Here is a 19264-nt window from a genome sequence, read left to right as displayed (position 1 = left end):
TCACCTAGGGTATAGAAAGAAAATATATTTTATTTTTATTTATTTTTTAGAGAGAGGGTCTCGCTCTGTCACCCAGGCTGGAGTGGAGTGGTGTGATCTCAGCTCACTGCAACCTCTACCTCCCAGGCTCAAGCAATCCTCCTACCTCAGACTCCCAAGTAGCTGGGACTACAGGTGTATGTAACCATGCCCAGCTAATATTTTGATTTTCTGTAGAGATGGGATCTTACTTTGTTGCCCAGGCTGGTCTTGAATTCCTGGGGTCAAGTGATCCCCCTGCCTCGGCCTCCTAAAGTTCTGGGATTACAGGTGTGAGCCACCATGCCTGGCTAGAGAACACATTTTAGAGCCTGGATCCACCATGGGGAGACCTGAGAGAAGTCACATAATCTCCCTGGGACACTGTTTTCTTATCTAAAAAATGAGTTTGATAATATTACCTACCTCAGAAAGTGCTTGTGAGGGTCACATGAAGCAAGTGTCTTGCATGGTGCTTGGCATGCAGGGCACACTCAAAACAAATGTTGCTGTCCATCTCTCACTCTGCTTTCTGAAGTTGACGTTAATCCGAGATCACCTGGGAACTACCATCCTCAGACCTGGGCAAGTAAGGCCCACACCTCAGAGGGCCTGCACTTTGGAGTGCCTTCCTCAAAGTTTTCTAAACCCCTCTCCAGGAGGACTGGCAGTGCTGTCCAGCCTGGACTTGGTCCCACATGGCCCTCAATCCCTTTTTCACCTCTCCAGGGCACTCTGACTCTCAACACCCCTTCCATGTTCCCTCATGTGGGGTTGATCAGATTCCCTGAAAAACTCTAGGACTCACGTTGATGGGGTTGTCCCTGGGCCCCATGGTCAGGACCAGGTTCCAGGAGGGGCAGCCTGGGAAGCAGATCACTCCCACTCGGCAACATGCTATTTCTTCTTGAGGGATCTTGCAAGATTGAACACCAGAATGGTGCTGACATGCTGACTTTGGGTGGCTTAAATTTTTATTTAGACAGGAGCCCTAGAAAAATATTTTTTCCAGAGACCCTGCAAACTCTAAGGGTGACTCTGCCTCTGGAACTTGGAGACACCTGTCTTCACAGGTGGTTATGTGGGCTTTACTAGCATAGTAATTCTTGATATACCAGCTGTTAACATTAGGAAATGTTTCGGCTTTTAAAATGGCAACAATTTAAAACATTGTCTTTAAGCTAAAAGTCCAGTGTTGTCCCCATTTTCCTTCCCTGTCCATCAGGCTTTTGCCTCCCTCACACTGTCACCAAATAGAAACATACAATATGTGCCCTTTTGTATCTGGATTATTTCATAGCGTAATATTTCCAGGTTCACCCATGTTGTAGTGTGTATTAGTACTCCATTCCTTTTCATGGCTGAATAAAAGGACACTGTCAGCTCTATCTCTATCTGTCTCTCAAATCTAGCCCCTTCTCTCTGCTGCATTAGTCCAGATCTCCAGATCTCCACCTGGACTACTACAGTGGCCTTATGGCTTCCATATTCTCCCACACCATTCTGTTTCCCACACTGACTGGGAAGGAGGAAAAGCCCACATAAAAAATATGTTATGACTCATGGCAGCACTAATCACAGTAGCCAAAAGGTGGAAACAACCCAACTGTCTATCAGTGGATGAATAGATAAACAAACAGGATGTGTTATATCCACAGTGGAATACTATTCAGCCATAAAAAGGAATGGAGTAGGCCAGGCATGGTGGCTCATGCCTGTAATACCAGCAGTTTGGGAGGCTGAGGCAGGCAGATCACCTGAGGTCAGGATTTCAAGACCAGCCTGGCCAACATGGTGAAACCCCATCTCTACCAAAAATACAAAAATTAGCTGGGTGTGCTGGCGTGCACCTGTAATCCCAGCTGCTCAGGAAGCTGAGGCAGGAAAATTGCTTGAACCTGGGAGGCAGAGGTTGCAGTGAGCGGAGATCGGGCCACTGCACTCCAGCCTGGGCAACAGAGCGAGAGTTTGTCTCAAAAAAAATGAAGTATTGATACAACATGGATGAACCTCAAAAACATTATGCTAAGTGAAAGAATCCAGACAAAAAATGATACATATCAAATGTTTCCGTTTATATATAATATCCAGATTAGGCAAATTCATAGATACAGAAAACAGATTAGTGGTTCCCGGTGGCTGGGAGAGGGAGGAATGGGGAATGACAGCTGAATGGGTATAGGGTTTCTTTTTATGATGACGGAAATGTTCTGAACTAGATAGTGGTGATAGTTGTACAACACTATGAATGTACCAGATGCTATTGACATGTACACTGTAAACTAGTGAAAATGGTAAATTTTACATTCTGTGTTAGCACAACAGAAAAAAAATGTGTTACCAAGGTGGTCACTGCTATGGTTACCCAAGGCTCAGTCCAGCTAGGAGCCAGGTAGAATGCACCTCAGAATTATCCACTCTGAGGGCTGCCAGAGGGAGCATTTACTTATCAGATCCTGGTCCCCCATGGTCAAGGATTGCCCCATGTGGTATTAATTTCCTTCCCCTTCTAGATTTGCACACGTGTGAGTGCCCAGCAGGTCAGAGAAGCTCTGGGGCGAAGCATGAGAGAGTGCTAATGGAGTTGAGACACAGGGCTATCAGGTCACACTTCAAGAAGGTGTGCTGTTAAATCACTTTAGCTGCCACAGAAATAAGTGGAGTAAAAGGTGGGCCAAGGGGATGTGACATGGGGCACCATATGTGTCCAAAACATGCTAAGTTTGAAATCCTACAGATGCAGACTCATAGAATTTGAAAATAAGTGGAGAGGAGAGAGAAACAGGAAAGAAGTTTGGTGGATTCGTGTCACTCCCTGATCTTCAGTTGAGCTTCAGGGAGTCATTGTCTCATCTCCTCACAGCCTAACTTCTTCCTCTTCATGATCTCCAATTGCACAAGCTTGCTCACCCAAATTCTTCCACAGATATTTTTCTTCCACTGCATCAGGATGTGCTTCTTTCTCTCCATCTACCAGCATCCTCCTGTCCTCCCTTTTTCCAAATCCAGTCCAGAATCCATGGTCCATAATTTCAGTTACTTTCCCATGACAGTTCTAGACTCCTGCCCGTTGGCATTTTTATACCATTCATCTGAGAAAACCCCAGTCCCTAGGGAAATCAGCTCCCAGGTTTCTCCATGGTCACACTCTGAGATGAGCCCCACTAAAGAACAAAAAGCATAGGACAGGGCAGATCACTGTAACAGAGATTACCAGCTCTGTACTTGTATATTATTTCTTTAATAATAGGTCTCATGTCTAGTTGGACACTCTGCTACCAGGGATAAAAGATTGCATTTCCCAGCTGCCCTTGTCTGCAGATGTGATCATGTGACTAAGTTCTAGCAAGTGAGGAAGAACGTTAAGGGCTGCTGCTGGAAAGGTTAAAGATCGAGTCAACTCAGCTGGGCATGGTGGCTCACACCTATAATTCCAGCTGAGGTGGGTGGATCACCTGAGGCCAGGAGTTCAAGACCAGCCTGGCCAACATGGTGAAACCCTGACTCTACTAAAAACACAAAAATTAGCTGAGTCTGGTGGCGAGAACCTGTAATCCCAGCTACTTGGGAGGCTGAGGCAGGAGAACCATGTGAACCCCGGAGGCGGAGGTTGCAGTTAGCCAAGATCATGCCACTGCACTCGAGCCCGGGCGACAAGAGCAAAAAACTCCGTCTCAAAAAAAAAAGAAAAGAAAAAAGAAAGAGTCAGCTCAGCAGAAGAGCCCCACTTTTCTGCCTTCTGATGCAGCTCCTCTTACCATCTTGAGCCATGACCTAACCTTGAGGATGGAAGCCATGAGCCAAGATGCTGAAACAAAAAAGTAGTAGATTTAGTGTAATCATATGCCAGCCTTAACTCCATAATTCCTTTCTGTGAAAGAGAAATAAACTGATCTAATTTAAGCCACTTTTACTTTGTTTTTATTTTCTGTTACATGTAGCCAAACTATATCCTACAAAATAAACATAATCACCAATCTTGGCAGGGCTAGAAATACTGTCTAGCTTTTCCTGGCCAATTCATTCTCATATTCTCCTCTGTGGCTATACCAAAACTTCATCAGTCTCAAATATTTGACTTTCCATTTCCCATCCCATAGTCAACAGATGACCTGGTCTTCTGCTTCACTGGTAAAATAGAAGTTATCGGATTAGAAATCTCTCAAGTTCCTGCCACAAACTTTCCTGCCTTCCTTCACCCCCTTACTGCCTCTCCTCTATTGCCATAGAGATCTTATCCCTCCTCCATCAGAGTCAAATCTCTCCACTTGTGATTTGAGTCCCATACCTCCCATCTTTTCAAAAGCCCTATTCTCTCAATTGTTCCAGAGGCCATAGAGCTAGATGTTTGTGTGCTGACCTGGCCCATAGGCATGTTTTCCTTGGCCCACACAGGTTTTTAAAATTTTTATTTTTCTTTTACTTAAGGAATAATTTGCATAGAGGTAAAATCCACTAAAAATAGTGTATAATTCTGTTGGTATTGACAAACATGTACCTTTGTGTATATACCACCATCACAATCAAGAACAGTTGCAAGTCCAGGTGCTGTGGCTCATGTCTGCAATCCCAGCACTTTGGGAGGCTGAGGCGGGAGGTTCACTTGAGGTCAGGAGTTTCAGACCAGCCTGGCCAACATAGTGAGATCCTGTCTCTACAGAAAAAAAAAAATTAGCCAGGTGTGATAGTGTGCACTTGTTGTCTCAGATACTCAGGAGGCTGAGGTGGGAGGATTCCTTGAGCTCAGAAGTTTGAGGTTGCAGTGAGCCATGATCTCGCCACTGCACTCCAGCCTGGGTGACAGAGAGAAAGAGACTTTCTCTTAAAAAGGAATAGATACGGGCTTCTCAAAATCAACCACATATTTTAAACTCAACCCATAATCTGACTCCCCACTCCCCAAACCTCCTATTTTAGTGCTTCCTATTTGAGAGAAAAGCATCACCCAGAGCATGGAGCCAGGAACCTTAGGACTCATGATATCATCTTCTCCCTCACTCTGTCTATCCAATTAATCGCCACAGCCTGTTGATTTCACCTTCTGTTTCTCCAGAATCCACCACTGAGAACATCTCGAATGCTGCTGTCCTGGTCCAGGTCTCCATCATTTCTCACCTGGATTACTGCAGGAATCTCCCAATGAGTCTCTCCCCATCCACCTTGCCTCCCTCCCCAGCCCTTCTACATACTAAAGTCTGAATGATCTTTTAAAACACAGACATGACATTTCACAACCCTACCTTAACATCCCTAATGGCTTCCATTACCCTTAGGGGAAAAACCCCAAAATGAAACCTTGGGCATGTCTTCATCTCATACTATGCTCCCCTTTGCACAAGGCACTTCAGTCCCCTGACCTTCTCTCAGAAGTGTGAAGGGAACCATTCTCATTTCTCTCCCCACTGGAGAATTAGTACAGATGTTCCCTCTGCAAAGGAAGCTCCTTGTCACCCAGCATCATCTCCTTCTTAGAATTTCCAGGCATCTTTCAAAACAAAGTAAGAAATCATTGCTTACCATCCTTCCCTAGACTAACCTGGCCCCCTGGAGATGTCGCTTCAGAACATTCTGTCCTTGCTGAGTTGGAGCTTCATAATTAATTGTGAGGTGTCTGCCTCCCTTGGTGGAATGTAAACTCTGCGAGTGCAGGAATCATGTCTGTTATTTACTGCTGCACTCAAGCAACCTAGCTGAGTGCCAGACTCATGAACACTCAACCAAAATGTTTGTTGAATGAATACATGAAAGACTGTCTTTGTCTTTAAACTCCTAGGAGCACATTCTGAAAGAAGTCACTCCAGAAACCCCCTGGGTTGCAGAATTACTCTCTGGGAAACAGTAGCAGCCCCCAGACACTTGTTACTTGAGTCGCCAAGGGGCTTGGGGACAACCACTCTTCACTAATAATCATGTGTCTTCCCTGGGGCTGTTAATGGAACTGACTTCTGTCGCTAAATAAACTTTAGAATGCACAGTGCTGACCCTGTGATAAGCAGTGAGGTCCTGCATCAGCCTCTGTCATTAGCATGAGGACCAATTTGAAGTTGCTGCTTTCTAGGCCCACTGCATCTCATAAGATGCATCTCTTTTAGCCCAAAGCCCCACAGCTGCTCATTGTACCTGTGCCTCTGCTGCTCCAGAGGACAGCTATCTCTTTGAGATATTCTCCAAAAGAATTCTCCAAGAAAGAATTCCACAGAGTAGGATAGGGTATCCCACGTAAACCACATTTCTTATAATGTCATCCTAAACATACCTTTCTAATTTGATAAAAATCTGTTTAATTCTATCTGCAGAGCCTGGAACAATGCCTGGCACATGACAGGTACGCATTAAATCTTTGTGCAATGAATAAATGAAATGCATGCAGACTGTGGGAACATTTATCAAGGACATCTTCCAGGAGAAAGGGATGTGTCAGCCAGAGCCCTGAAGAAAGAGGAGCAGTTAGCTAGGAAAACAAAGCAGGCAAGAGCATCTTAAGGAGAGGCACATGAGAAGGATTTGGACCGGGAGAAAACAGGTGTGCCCAAGGAACCAAAAGAACTCAGAGGAAACCCCAAATTCCTAACCATCGTTGACAAAGCTGGTGGCATCTGGCCCTTCCCTTCTTCTCTGCTTCTCCCTCTTCTCATTCCTCTGACACCAACCTCATTCCACTCATACTGCTGCCCTTTTCCTCCTCCAGATCAACCCCCACTTCCTGCCTCAGGGCCTTTGAATTTACTTTTTCCTTTCCCCCATTTTCAAAAGACTATTTTTTCTTGTCACTTAGCCTCAGATCAATATCACCACCCCAGTGAGACCTTTCTTGACCACCCAATCTAAAGCAGCATCTTGCCACCCCAAGTATTCTCTCTCTCATCCCCTTGCTGGCTTCTTTCTTCTTTAGAGCAGTTATCTCCATCTGAGCATATCTTGTGTCTATTTATCAATTTTCTTGTTCATTGATTGTCTCCCCCTACTAAAATGTGAGTTCCACGAGGGCAGACATCCCACCAGTTTTGTTTACCACTGTATCCTCAGCACCTGGCACAGAGGCTTAGCAGATATACATTGAATGAATGAATGGCTGTGGCAGGGAGAGAATAAGGAAAAGGAAAGCAGGGGCCAGATCATGCAGAGCTTTGGGGGTCAAACTGTACCTTCTGGATCTCATTTTAAGGAGAATAAGAAGACATGGAAGAGTTTAAGCAGGTGACTTATCTGACAATCTTTGCTTTTTTAAAAGATCATTCTGGCTGTTGTGTGGTGTATGAATCGTATGGGACCAAAATGCAGCAATGTGAGGCCCAGACCAGGTGAGGTGATGGTGGCCTGGCCAGCTGGAGGGTGGGACGGAGGTGGAAAGAAGGAGAGGGAATCAGATTAAGTGCAGCCTGAAGAACTAACAAAGCTTGGTTATAGCATAATTGGTAGGTTTAACACATCTAAAGAAAGAATGAGATCATGTTTGGCCAGACAAGCTCAGGGGGTTGTTGGTAGCAGAATTAGGCATTAACCTCTACCCCAGGTTTTGGGTACAGAAGCTGGGCAGAACGCTTCCATTACTCTTTCTCCATCATATTCAAGGGGCAGAAGTGTCCTAGAAAAAAAAAGGGATTGAGGGATCAGTCATGACTACTTTTCTTTGATATACTTTATTTAGTTATTAAAAGAAGTTTGGGCTGGGTGCCGTGGCTCACGCCTGTAATCCCAGCACTTTGGGAGGCCGAGGAGGGTGGATTACGAGGTCAGGAGATTGAGATCATCCTGGCTAACAAGGTGAAACCCTGTCTCTACTACAAATACAAAAAAATTAGCCTGGTGTGGTGGTGGGCACCTGTAGTCCCAGCTACTCGGGAGGCTGAGGCAGGAGAATGGCGCGAACCCGGGAGGCGGAGCTTCCTGGGTGACAGAGCGAGACTCCGTCTCCAAAAAAAAAAGAACTTTGATGACCTGGGATGGTCCAGACTGAGGTCAGACAGGCAGATGTGGGCAAGATGGGTGTGGCTCACCACCAGGAAGGGGTCTTCTGGATGGGAACCTAAAGCTCAACAGCAGGGGCTCAGGAGCTGATTCTAGGTGGAGGGTGTGGCTGATCTCATTATCTCCTCCTGCCTCTCCCTCCTGGCTATATAGCTGAAGGCTTCTGTAATCCTCCCAGGCTTGGGGTCAAGGACATCTAGCCTGGTAGAGCCAGTCAACCTATCCTTGAAGAGTGCTCCTGAGTTTTCATTCTTCAAGCAGGCACCAGCTGGTGTGAAAGCAGAACTGATTTGTGGAGGAAAGTAAGCTACCATGGGGATTCTCTAGGACTTCTGGGGAGGGGACCCTGGGAAATACTCAACTTCCAGCTAATTTCATAGGGGAAGAATTGGTGGTGGTGTAATTCCGGTAGCCTAGAAAGTCAGCTTTATTTTGTAGATGGCCCCGCCTATTCAGGTGGCATCATCTGAGTGACACACAGAAGACAGGGAATCTAGTGGGGAAGAAAAATGATACAAATGACTATTTACAGTCTGATGAGTATTGTGAAGGAGAATTGCAGTGCTCCAAGAGAGGAAATATGGGGACCTTGGCTAGCTAGGGAAAGTGTCTGTGAGGAAGTGACATTTCAGCTGAGTTTGAAGAGAGGGCAGAAGGAATGGCCAGGAAAGGGGATGGCTTGGGGAAAGATGTTAGTTTGGGAATTTGGTAACTGGGAAAACAAAAGATCAGCAAGCTAGTGAGAGGAAGAGTTGCAGGCGATGTGGCTAGGGGCAATGGTTAGGGTAAAATAAGGTGGTAGAACCTGTGGACTCTGCGAAGATTATGGACTCTGGAGCAATGCAAGCTATTGGTAAGTTTTAAGTAGGGGCATGACCCAATCAGTTTCGGTCAAATATGATGTTTTCACTGCCTTAAGAATAATCAAGCCAAGATCACTGAAAAGAATAAATGAGAATGAGCCTGGACGCTGGACTATGACAAATTCTCCCTGGCTATGAATGTCTCCTCGGGTAGCTTAGCAGCAAGTCTTGACAAAAGTTCTCTTTTTTTTTTTTTTTTTTTGAGATGGAGTCTCGCTCTGTCACCAGGCTGGAGTGCAGAGGTGCGATCTCGGCTCACTGCAACCTCCGCCTCCTGAGTTCACGCCATTCTCCTGCCTCAGCCTCCCGAGTAGCTGGGACTACAGGCGCCCACTACCACACCTGACTAATTTTTTTGCATTTTTAGTGGAGACGGGGTTTCACCGTGTTAGCCAGGATGGTCTCGATCTCCTGACCTTGTGATCCACACACCTTGGCCTCCCAAAGTGCTGGGATTACAGGCATGAGCCACCACGCCCGGACGTCTTGATGTAAGTTCTTTTGCTCATCATGAATCTCACATTCTGAAGGATCATATATATTACCATTATTACCAATGCAAGTAGCTTTTTACCACTTTAAGGCTTCTACGTGCTCTCACAAACATCTATTGGATTCTCAAATGCAAGCCTGTGAAGTAAGCTTTGCTATTAGTCCCATTTTACATGAAAGGAAATTGAGACTCAATGAGAATAACTTGCTTGCAGTCAAATTAAAGCACTAAAGCTCAGAGGGTCAGAGGAATCTTCAACCAGGTTCTCTAACTCAGAAACCTGTGCTCTGTCCATTTGGCCACACAACCTTCAAATAGAGGTTCTAAACAACTAACGCAATTTTGTAATATTTACAAGGATGAGTAAAACATAAAATAAACTGGGGATAGGTAGGTGGAGTGAATGTATTGAATTTAAAATGACTGCTGGATCTTCAAGTGGAGAAGCCAGTAGACACGCATGAGGGTGTGGAACCAGGAAAGGATTATAGTATGTCTATATTTATTTTAGAGTTAAAGGTCCTCAGAACACACTGTCCTGTTGCTGAACAAAAAATCTGGGGGATTCATGAACCCAGCAGAGTTTGGTCTGTTATCAACACAGAGATGATTCTATAGTACAAGACCTTTTTGTTCTGGAAACTAAATTTAAAACTTGTCTATATCAGGCATTTTTCTTATAGGAAAAATTTACAGCAAATGGCATATAATGTGATCAATTAAAAACATGATTTATAATGTCATGAGGGGTACTGATTATAACTTAATCAATTGATCATAACTTAATTTAAAAATTAGTTGCCCAATAGAACTGATTAGCTAGAATACCAGATAGAGATGACAGTAATGTGTAAGACACCAAAGGAGGGTGGTGGTGTGAAAATGCTAGGGGTAATAAAAATCAATTTAATCAGTGATGTTTAGGTTTTAAAACAAATTACTCATAACCATAAAACTCTAATATCTGAAAGCAGTGTAGGAAAAACAGCATTGATATTGCATGTCTGAATCTCTCAAGCCTCTGACGCTTTTTCTCCCTATTGAAAATAATCGCTTTATAAAGTGAGATTTTGCTTTATAAATTGAGTTGCTGCAGGCAGTCCTGTTCCAGTTTCAGATGAGGTCCTAGCCTTCCCCATTTTCCCCACTTTGCTCCTGTGTGCCTTTGGCCTGGAATGCCTTTCTCACTCTATCTCTCTTCTCTAAAATCCTCTTCATCCTCCAGTGGCACATCACAGATCACAATGCCTTTCTGGAGCTCCTCCCTAGAGCTCCTCTGTCATTTTGAACTCAGGGCAGTTTCCTTTGTAGAGTATGTGTGTATATGCGTGTGTGTGTGTGTATGTGTGTGAGAGTGTGTGTGTATGTGTGTGTATGAGAGAGTGTGTGTGTGAGAGAGAGAGAGTTTGTGTGTGTATGTTTGTGTGTGTGTGTGTGTGTGTTATGAGACGGAGTCTCGTTCTGTCACCCAGGCTGGAGTGCAGTGACGATCTGAGCTCACTGCAACCTGCAGCTCCCGGGTTCAAGCAATTCTCATGCCTCACTCTCCCAAGTAGCTGAGACTACAAGCGTCCACCATCACACCTGGCTAATTTTCGTATTTTTAGTAGAGTCGGAGTTTTGCCAGGTTGGCCAGGCTGGTCTCAAACTCCTGGCCTCAAGTGATCCGTCCGCCTCAGCCTCCCAAAGTGCTGGGATTACAGGCATAAGCCACCGCACCTGGCTGTCTCTGTGTGTTTCTTATCTCCACCAATAGAGTGTAAGCTCCTTGGGGTTAAAGATCAGCTCATACTTTGTGTGCCTTAAAACTTCTAATATGGTGCCTTCGACATTACAGTCATTCAAGACTTGTAAACTGAATGAAGAAAGGAAGGAATGAAAGTAGAAGTGGAAATTCAGATACTCAGCCCCGTGATGAGGGCCTTAGGATTAACCAAATAGAATTTCTCCAGTTAACCTGGATAATAATATTGCGGTTACTTTTATTTTTGACATGGAGAAATCTCTTCCCATCTAAGCCCTCAAATAAAAACTGAAGGGTTGAAATAAATAAGTAATATATGAGATGTGAAAGCTTATTTTCATAAGGCAAAATTCATTACATCAATAAAGCTATATTTTTAAGTAGGATGGCGAATTGTTTTATATGGAAATTCTCACTTAAAAAAAATCCTGTCTTCAAGTTACAGTATGACTGCAGCTAGGGAAAAAATCCACTTGTGCACAGACAAAAAACAGGAATGAAATTTACCAAAATGTATACCCTTCTCTACTATTAAAAAAAATTCTGTGTTCAGTGGCCGGACGTGGTGGCTTACGCCTGTAACCCCAGCACTTTGGGAGGCTGAGGTGGACAGATCACTTGAGGTCAGGAGTTCAAGACCAGCCTGGTCAACATGGCGAAACCCCGTCTCTACCAAAAATACAAAAATTAGCTGGGTGTGGTGGCACACGCCTGTGGGCCCAGCTACTCGAGGGGCTGAGGCAAGAGAATCAGTTGAACCTGGGAGGCGGAGGTACAGTGAGCAGAGATCGCACCACTGCACTCCAGCCTGGGTGACAGAGCAAGACTCTGTTTCAAAAACAAAAACAAAAACAAAACCAAAACCAATTCACAATATCTTTAATTTATGAATTAGAACTCTTATTACAAAAAAAGTTGTTTTAAAGACATCTGCCTTCCTCAAAAGAGCATATATTTCTATTACAAAAGATTCTTGGCACCAGTAATCAGGTATTTTTCTGAGCCAAGGTACAGCAATTTTAACAAAATAAAGCCCATAGGGTGTCCACTGAACACCGGGTAATGAGTGAGTTTAATGTGTTCGCCTGACCATCATTTCTTGACTACACTCAACATACTAAAAGAGGTAGAGGATGTGACCGAAAGCTTTGGTTACAATAGGTGCAGGAATTTGTGATGAATGAATCACACAGATTAACTCAGGGAATTAGGAAGCTCTTCTATACGTTCGACAATAATTAGTAAACATGTAAATAGCTTTAAGGTTTTTCTGTCTGCAGCACTTATTCTTTGACCAAACTAAGTTCCTCCTCCAGGAGTGCTGAATGGGCTCTTCTCTCTTTAAACTTTGAATCTGGGAAACACATAGACACATGTCTGGATCTCCTGCCATGATCTTCCTATTCTTTTTCTTTCTTTCTCTTAAAAAAAAATTTTTTTCTCCCTAATTAAAAACATCTTACACTCCCACTGTGGAATTTTTTTAAAATTCAGTAAAATATAAAAAAGAAAGCACATTCACAATCTCACTGCTCTTAGCCACAGTTTGTTATATTTTCTTCCATCTTTTAAAAATGGGTCTATCTGCATAAATAATGCTTTTTACACTGTTAAACTACACTGTTTTTTAAAAAATTATTTTATTTTTAATTGACATGTAATAGTGTACATATTTATGAGGTACAGAGTGACATTCTGATGTATTTTGATACATGTATACAATGTATAATGATCAAATCAGGGTAATCAGCATATCCATCATCTCAAACATTGATCATTTCTTTGTGTTGGGAACACTCAAAAACCTCTCTTCTAGCTATTCGAAAATATGCAATAAATTCTTATTAAATATAGTCACGCTGCAATGTTATAGAACACTAGAACCTAGTTTTCCTATCTAGCTGTAATTTTGTATCCCTTAACCAACCTCTCTCTATCCCTGCTCCCACCCACCCTTCCCAGCCTCTAAGCACCACAATTCTGCTCTCTGCTTCTCTGATCTCAACTTCTTCAGGTCCCACATGTGAGTGAGAACAACTGCACTGTTTTCCTATCCTACTTTTTCCTTCCAGTTAATCTCACATTATGGGCATTTTTCCTTGTCACTGGAAACTTTGTCAACTTCATTTTTAATCAGCAGCATTAATAATTCACCATTTCAGTGTGCTTTGTTTTTCTTCAAGATGCAAAGCTCTCTGGGTCCTGATGGGCTGTGCAAACCTTTCTTCCTCATAGCTCTTTCTTACTCAACACCCACATGGTCAGGGGAAGCCAGACTGAACTGGCTTAGATCGAATTGGGTCCCAGGCCTTGAAGTAACAGAGGCACAAGGGAACAGCTTCAAGCCAAGCTTTGCCATTCACATCACTCGGGAGTCTTCTCAGCTCAAAAAGGAGGCCACAGAAACAAATCCCTCAGCACATTTTTACAAGGCTTAAGTCAGAAGCTCCTTTCCTTATGCCAAGATGTACCTGGAACAACGGGAAATTTAAGAGGAGGAGTGGGAGGAGGAGGAAGTGGCAGCCCCACCTGACTCAGGGATGGAAGGGAAGGTTCTAGTAGGGTGACTGTTAATGCTCAAGAGGCAATTAGGTCTCGAATCGTACTGGTGACTAGTTGAAGGGCCTTGACCGACAGGAGAAGGAGGGAGATGGATCAGGGTGAGTACCGGGAATCGACTTACCTTTTTGGAGGTGCTAAGTCAAGAGAGGGGAGAAGTTTGGAGAGGTAGAGGATGTAGGGAAGCGACAGGAGAGCCTGGATTGATGATTGGTGGCTCACTGTGCAATCCGGCTCCTTCTTCTCACTTCTCCATCTGCATTTGGACCTTGGGGCACAAATCCTACGGCCATTCGTTTTCTTTTCTGAAGCTGTGAACAGCCTTTTCTTTAAAACCTGAGGGGCTGAAATGGCCTTGGGAAGTCTGAGGAGCCCCAAAAAGAGCATGGCCCTTGCCACCAGGTGTCCTTGGGTGCTTGGGAGGCTATTTCTATGGCCAACTCTGAAGCTGTGGGATGACCCCTCTCAGACCCTAGACCTCTCCCTTGTCCAGCTTCTCCCCTGACTTTCAGGTCCTCACTGAGAGTTGCTGCCCCCATCCCTGAGTTCAGGCCCCTTTTTCAATCCCTTCAGAACCCTGCCACTCCTCTGCTGGGAGTGAGAAGAACAGGCCCCCGCAGGTTGCGCCAGCCTGGCCAACACATGGGGCCTGCCAGGGAGGGCACTAAACATGGGTCATGTATTTCTTTTTTTTTGAGATGGAGTCTCCCTTTGTCACCCAGGCTGGAATGCAATGGCGTGATCTCGGCTCACTGCATTGTCTGCCTCCTGAGTTCAAGGGATTCTCCTACCTCAGCCTCCTGAGTAGCTGGGATTACAGGGGTTCACCACCACACACGGCTAATTTTTGTATTTTTAGTAGAGACGGGGTTTTGCCATGTTGGCCAGGCTAGTCTTGAACTCCTGACCTCAGGTGATCCACCCACCTTGGCCTCCCAAAGTGCTGGGATTACAGGCATGAGCCACCGCGCCTGGCCATGTATGTCTTAAAATAATGTTCTAAAGTATGTATCATGTTCTAATGGCCAGGCACTGTGTCTCACACTGGGCACGGTGGCTCAGGCCTGTAATCACAGCACTTTGGGAGGCCAAGGCAAGCGGGTCGCTTGAGCTGAGGAGTTCGAGACCAGCCAGTCCAACATAGTGAAATCCTGTTTCTACTAAAAATAGAAAAATTAGCCGGGTATCGTGGCACACATCTGTAGTTCCAGCTACTTGGAAGGCTGAGGCGAGAGGATTGCATGAGCCTGGGGGGTCAAAGCTGCAGTGAGCTGAGATTGCGCCACTGCACTACGGCCTGGGGGAAAAAGTGAGATCCTGTCTCAAACAAACACAAAATAAAAATAGAGATATAAATGGTTTTTAAATGCAAGACAGAGTTTGATAGAGAAGGCTCAAAAAGCTTGTCATGTGCTAGATTCCAAGGTACTTTAGTGCTAGAGTTTAGCATATCTTTTCCCCTTGGCTATCACCAACTAGAATAAGTCTAAAACAGTTATATTATCTTTTAAAACTGCATATTTTAATTAAACAAATAATACACAAAAATATATACTTATTATAAAAAGCTAAAAGTTCACACAGCATTTTAAAAAGCTCAAGTTTCCTTTTATATACCTATATACTTTCAATCCTGATCCTTTCCCATAGGAAAGCCCCATTAGCAATTTGATCAACTGCTTCCAAATAACACTAGATTACCTAAAACGGTTTGTTTTGTGCAAACGGATTATATATGTTATTTGATGACTTGCTTTTTAAAAACAATCACGTATCTTGAAAATCTTTCCATGTCAGTGCATATTGGTCTATCAAAAATTTGTAATGATTATAATTTTCCATTCTGGGCATATAAGCACAACTTCTTTAATGAGTTTATTAATTTGCTTAGTTTGTTACTATCTCCTTTTGGTGGAAATTTAGATTGTTTCTAATATTTTACTCTTATAAACAATGCTGCAATGATGTCTCTGTTGATATAACTTTGTATACGTGTGTAAATATTTTTTATACATAAGATTTTTAAAGAACAACTGTTGGAGCAAAGCAATATACAACTTAAGTTTTGATGGATATCAACTGATTGTCTCTAAAATGTCCATATGAATTTACACTCCCACCATCAGTATATGAGACAGTCCATTTCCATATGCCCTCAGCAAAATAGGTTATTGTTATTCCTTTAAATATTTTTGAATGGATCAAAGATGAATCTCATGATTGTTTTAGCTTGCATTTCTTGCTATTATTATAGCAAGACTGTCTTAATATTTATAGCCACTTTTATATATTATGAATAGCAATGCTTTGTACCTAAGAGGTAAAGACTTAAGATTTTAACTTGTGCAGCCAGCTTGAGAACACCTGCTCCTGCCAGCAGCTATTTGAATTGCTGGGTACTGGGTGTAAATAATCGAACAATATAGTTAATCATGTAGACACCATTAAATGAAAATAATGTTTCAAGGAAACACCATAGTAGTAAGTGATTAACTGAATAATAAGAGGTTCAGAGTCTAGGAAATTGCAGAACAGGGCGACAGATCGAGTGGGTCCTGGAGCTGGTTTTGTCCTGACCTGATGAGCTGCCTGAGGGCTTGTGCCCTCCTTGGCATCTTAGACTGGGGAGGCTGAGAGGCAGCTGTGCTTTTTATTGTGTTCTTTGGATCCTTAGGGGTCTGCAGAGAAGCCTAGGGGTGGGCAGAACCCCTGCCCAGTTCTCCCACTAGAGAAGTTCTTCTTAGGTCTTTTATTATGTTTTCATTTGAAGAAAGCACAATATTCACTTACTTGGAAAAAAAAAGTTTGAAAACTTCAGACCAGTACCACTAGCCAGAAGTTAAGAACTAGGTTCTGGAGTCAAACTGTCTAGATTTAATTGCCAATTTTGCCACTTAATTAAGTAGGTGACACTGGCCAAATTACATAACTTTGCTGATCATCTTCCTACTTATCTGTAACATGGGGCTGATAATATCAAATCGGGTAGTTATAGGGATAGCAAGAGATGATGCATATAAAGCCTGGAGTTCCATAACACTTAGTACTAACTAGATATTCAACTAGTGTTGCAAGTGCAAACATGCCCTATGTTCTGAAATGCTTGGGAAGAATTTTGTGGAGGAGTGGCTGCTGGGTTTTGTTTGAAGAATGGGTACAATGGAGACACAAAGAGATTAGGGAAGGGGCAGGGGCTGTCAGAGGTAGATATGAGTATAATCTATTTGGAGGCCGTAGTACAAGTGAAGCAGTTTATTTATGGGCTAGTGGGAGATAGGATTGGAGAGATATGTTGGGACCACATTGTGAAGGACTTGGAATGCTTGGCTAAGGAGTTTGGACTTGAACTTTTAAGTAATAAGACATTTTTATTCTTGCACACTAAAAGAGGCACAGAACACGGCAGTAATCTCCTATAGGAATCTCTTCATATGCTCTCACACAGATTATACTCTTTCACATTTTGTAAGAAGGGAAGAAATGAAAAAGAATAAAGTATTTGTAAAAGTCCTAAAAATGGACAATAATAATGATAAATGGAAAGAGAAAAGAAGCTAGAATAAATGCAAAAACAAAGACAGAAGAATGGAAGCAGCTGAGTCCACCTTCCACCTGGCATTTTGTGGCAGGTGGCAACTCTGTGCCAGCTGCACTGGATAGATTTTCCTTTGTTGTCTCCACCTAGAGCGTTCCAGCCTCACCACTAACCTGACTGCCTGGGACTTTGTTGGCAGTTGATTCCTTTAACTGACCCCATTTTTCATCCACCCTAGCTGGGGCCTTAGGAAGCCCTGCAAGTCAAAATATTTCAATAAGTATTTATTAGCCCACCATATGCCCAGGGATTCCAGCCCCTTGCGCACATAGGGTGGTCCTTCTTTTCCTCTTACCAACACCTGTGTTTAGGTCCTCATGAGCCTTTGGCTTAGATAGTTGTGACAGGGCTCTCGCTGCCCTTCCCACCCTTTTCTTCTTCCCCTCTGATCTGGGCTAAATGCCACAGTCAAATTAATCCTAAAGTACAGCTTTGATCCTGCCACTCCTGCTCAAAAGCCTGCCTTTAATCAAAGTAGCCCTTTCCCCTCAATACAAAAAGAATACATGTTCAAAGTAAAAGCTTGGGAAATGCCAAAAAACCTAAAGGAAAGAAAATTTCCAATAATTTCACCACCTAAAGATAATCTGTACATACTAATTTTTAGTCTTTTAAAAAAAATCTTCCTTTCTAATGTCTTGTGAATTACCTCTCTATAATCTTTGCTCCTTCTTTTTTGGCTGCTATTTGTGCCCTCTTTGTTGGAATCAAGTTGGAATCATCAGATGAGAGGAATCAAGTTTATGTAGCCAACTCCTATTGTAAGATATTTGGGTTGCACTGAACATTTCTAAGCTTAATTTTTGTACGCAAATTATTATTTTTTAAGAAAAAAATCCTAGATAAGAAGTTCATGGGTCAAAGGTATTTATGTTTTAAGGCTTTCTTTTATTTTTATTTTATTTTATTTTACTTTATTTATTTATTCGAGATGGAGTCTCGCTGTGTCACCAGGCTGGAGTGCAGTGGCCCGATCTTGGCTCACTGCAACCTCTGCCTCCCGGGTTCAAGCAATTCTTCTGCCTCAGCCTCCCAAGTAGCTGGGACTACAGGCACCCACCACCATGCCCAGCTAATTTTTGTATTTTTAGTAGAGACGAGGTTTCACCATGTTGGCCAGGATGGTCTCGATCTCTTGACCTTGTGATCCGCCCACCTCGGCCTCCCAAAGTGCTGGGATTACAGGCATGAGCCACCGCGCCCGGCCGCTTTCTTTTATTTTGTAATAAATATTGATGAATTGCCCTCAGAAAGGTGTAACATTTTATCTACCCATCAGTGCTAGATCTACCCATAACTACTGAATCAAGCAGCAGCGTCTTGGCCCGGGCTCGAGCCCCTCCTCATCCTGGCCCTGCTGCCCTCACAGGTTCTGTCCCTTCCCGTCCCCTCCATCCCCAGTGCTCTTCTGCAGGATGACTCTCCTTGAACCTCATGCACATGTGTGTCTATCCATTCAGCAAATGTCACCGAGCACCCACCAGGATGGCAGGAGATTGTGCAGGTTAAGGGGGCAGCCTCTGGAGCCAGCCTCCCTGGGTTTGAATCCTATCTCCACCCAGCACCTTCCTGTATGTCAGGAAAAATATTAACAGCTCCATTTCAGGGGGTGGTGAGAACATAAATTACTTCAGACATGCAAAACACTCTAAACAGTGCCAGGCATTGGTAAGTAGTCCATGAACATTAGCCATGCATATCTGCAGTTAGGCACCAGGCTCCTTTCTAGGCAGGGGGATCTGCATTTGAAGATGGCTGAGGTCTCTTGCTTTTGTGGAACAAATTCTAGATATGAAGTACCCTGAAGACAATAGAGAGGGTGTTGTGATAGAAAGTGATCACATGGTGGGAAGTAAAGCATCATGCTTGGTGGCCAAAGAAAGCCCCTGTTCAGTGGTTACTGCTGAACCAAGACCTGAGTGGAGAGATGGAGGCATGAGTGAGGGCAGGGCTGTCTTGGGTTTTGGTGTCAGAGGATAGGAGCTTTGCATCGCGGAGTTCATTACATGCAGATGGCTGTTTTA

General features: G+C 43.6%; 1 protein-coding gene across 1 annotated transcript in view; it reads left to right on the top strand.

Moving 5' to 3' along the window:
• Window positions 1–19264, top strand: part of TGM7 (transglutaminase 7) — a 51360-nt gene that overhangs the window by 10680 nt on the left and 21416 nt on the right. The window contains exons 2-3 of the mRNA XM_054452155.2: window positions 6315–6343; window positions 7250–7319. Of these exons, the coding sequence (XP_054308130.1) occupies window positions 7274–7319 (46 nt within the window). The 5' untranslated portion in view covers window positions 6315–6343; window positions 7250–7273. The remainder of the gene's footprint in view (window positions 1–6314; window positions 6344–7249; window positions 7320–19264) is intronic.

Source organism: Pongo pygmaeus, chromosome 16, assembly GCF_028885625.2.
Source record: "Pongo pygmaeus isolate AG05252 chromosome 16, NHGRI_mPonPyg2-v2.0_pri, whole genome shotgun sequence".
In the NCBI taxonomy this organism is placed as follows: domain Eukaryota; kingdom Metazoa; phylum Chordata; class Mammalia; order Primates; family Hominidae; genus Pongo; species Pongo pygmaeus.
This window is presented reverse-complemented; position numbering and strand designations above follow the sequence as displayed.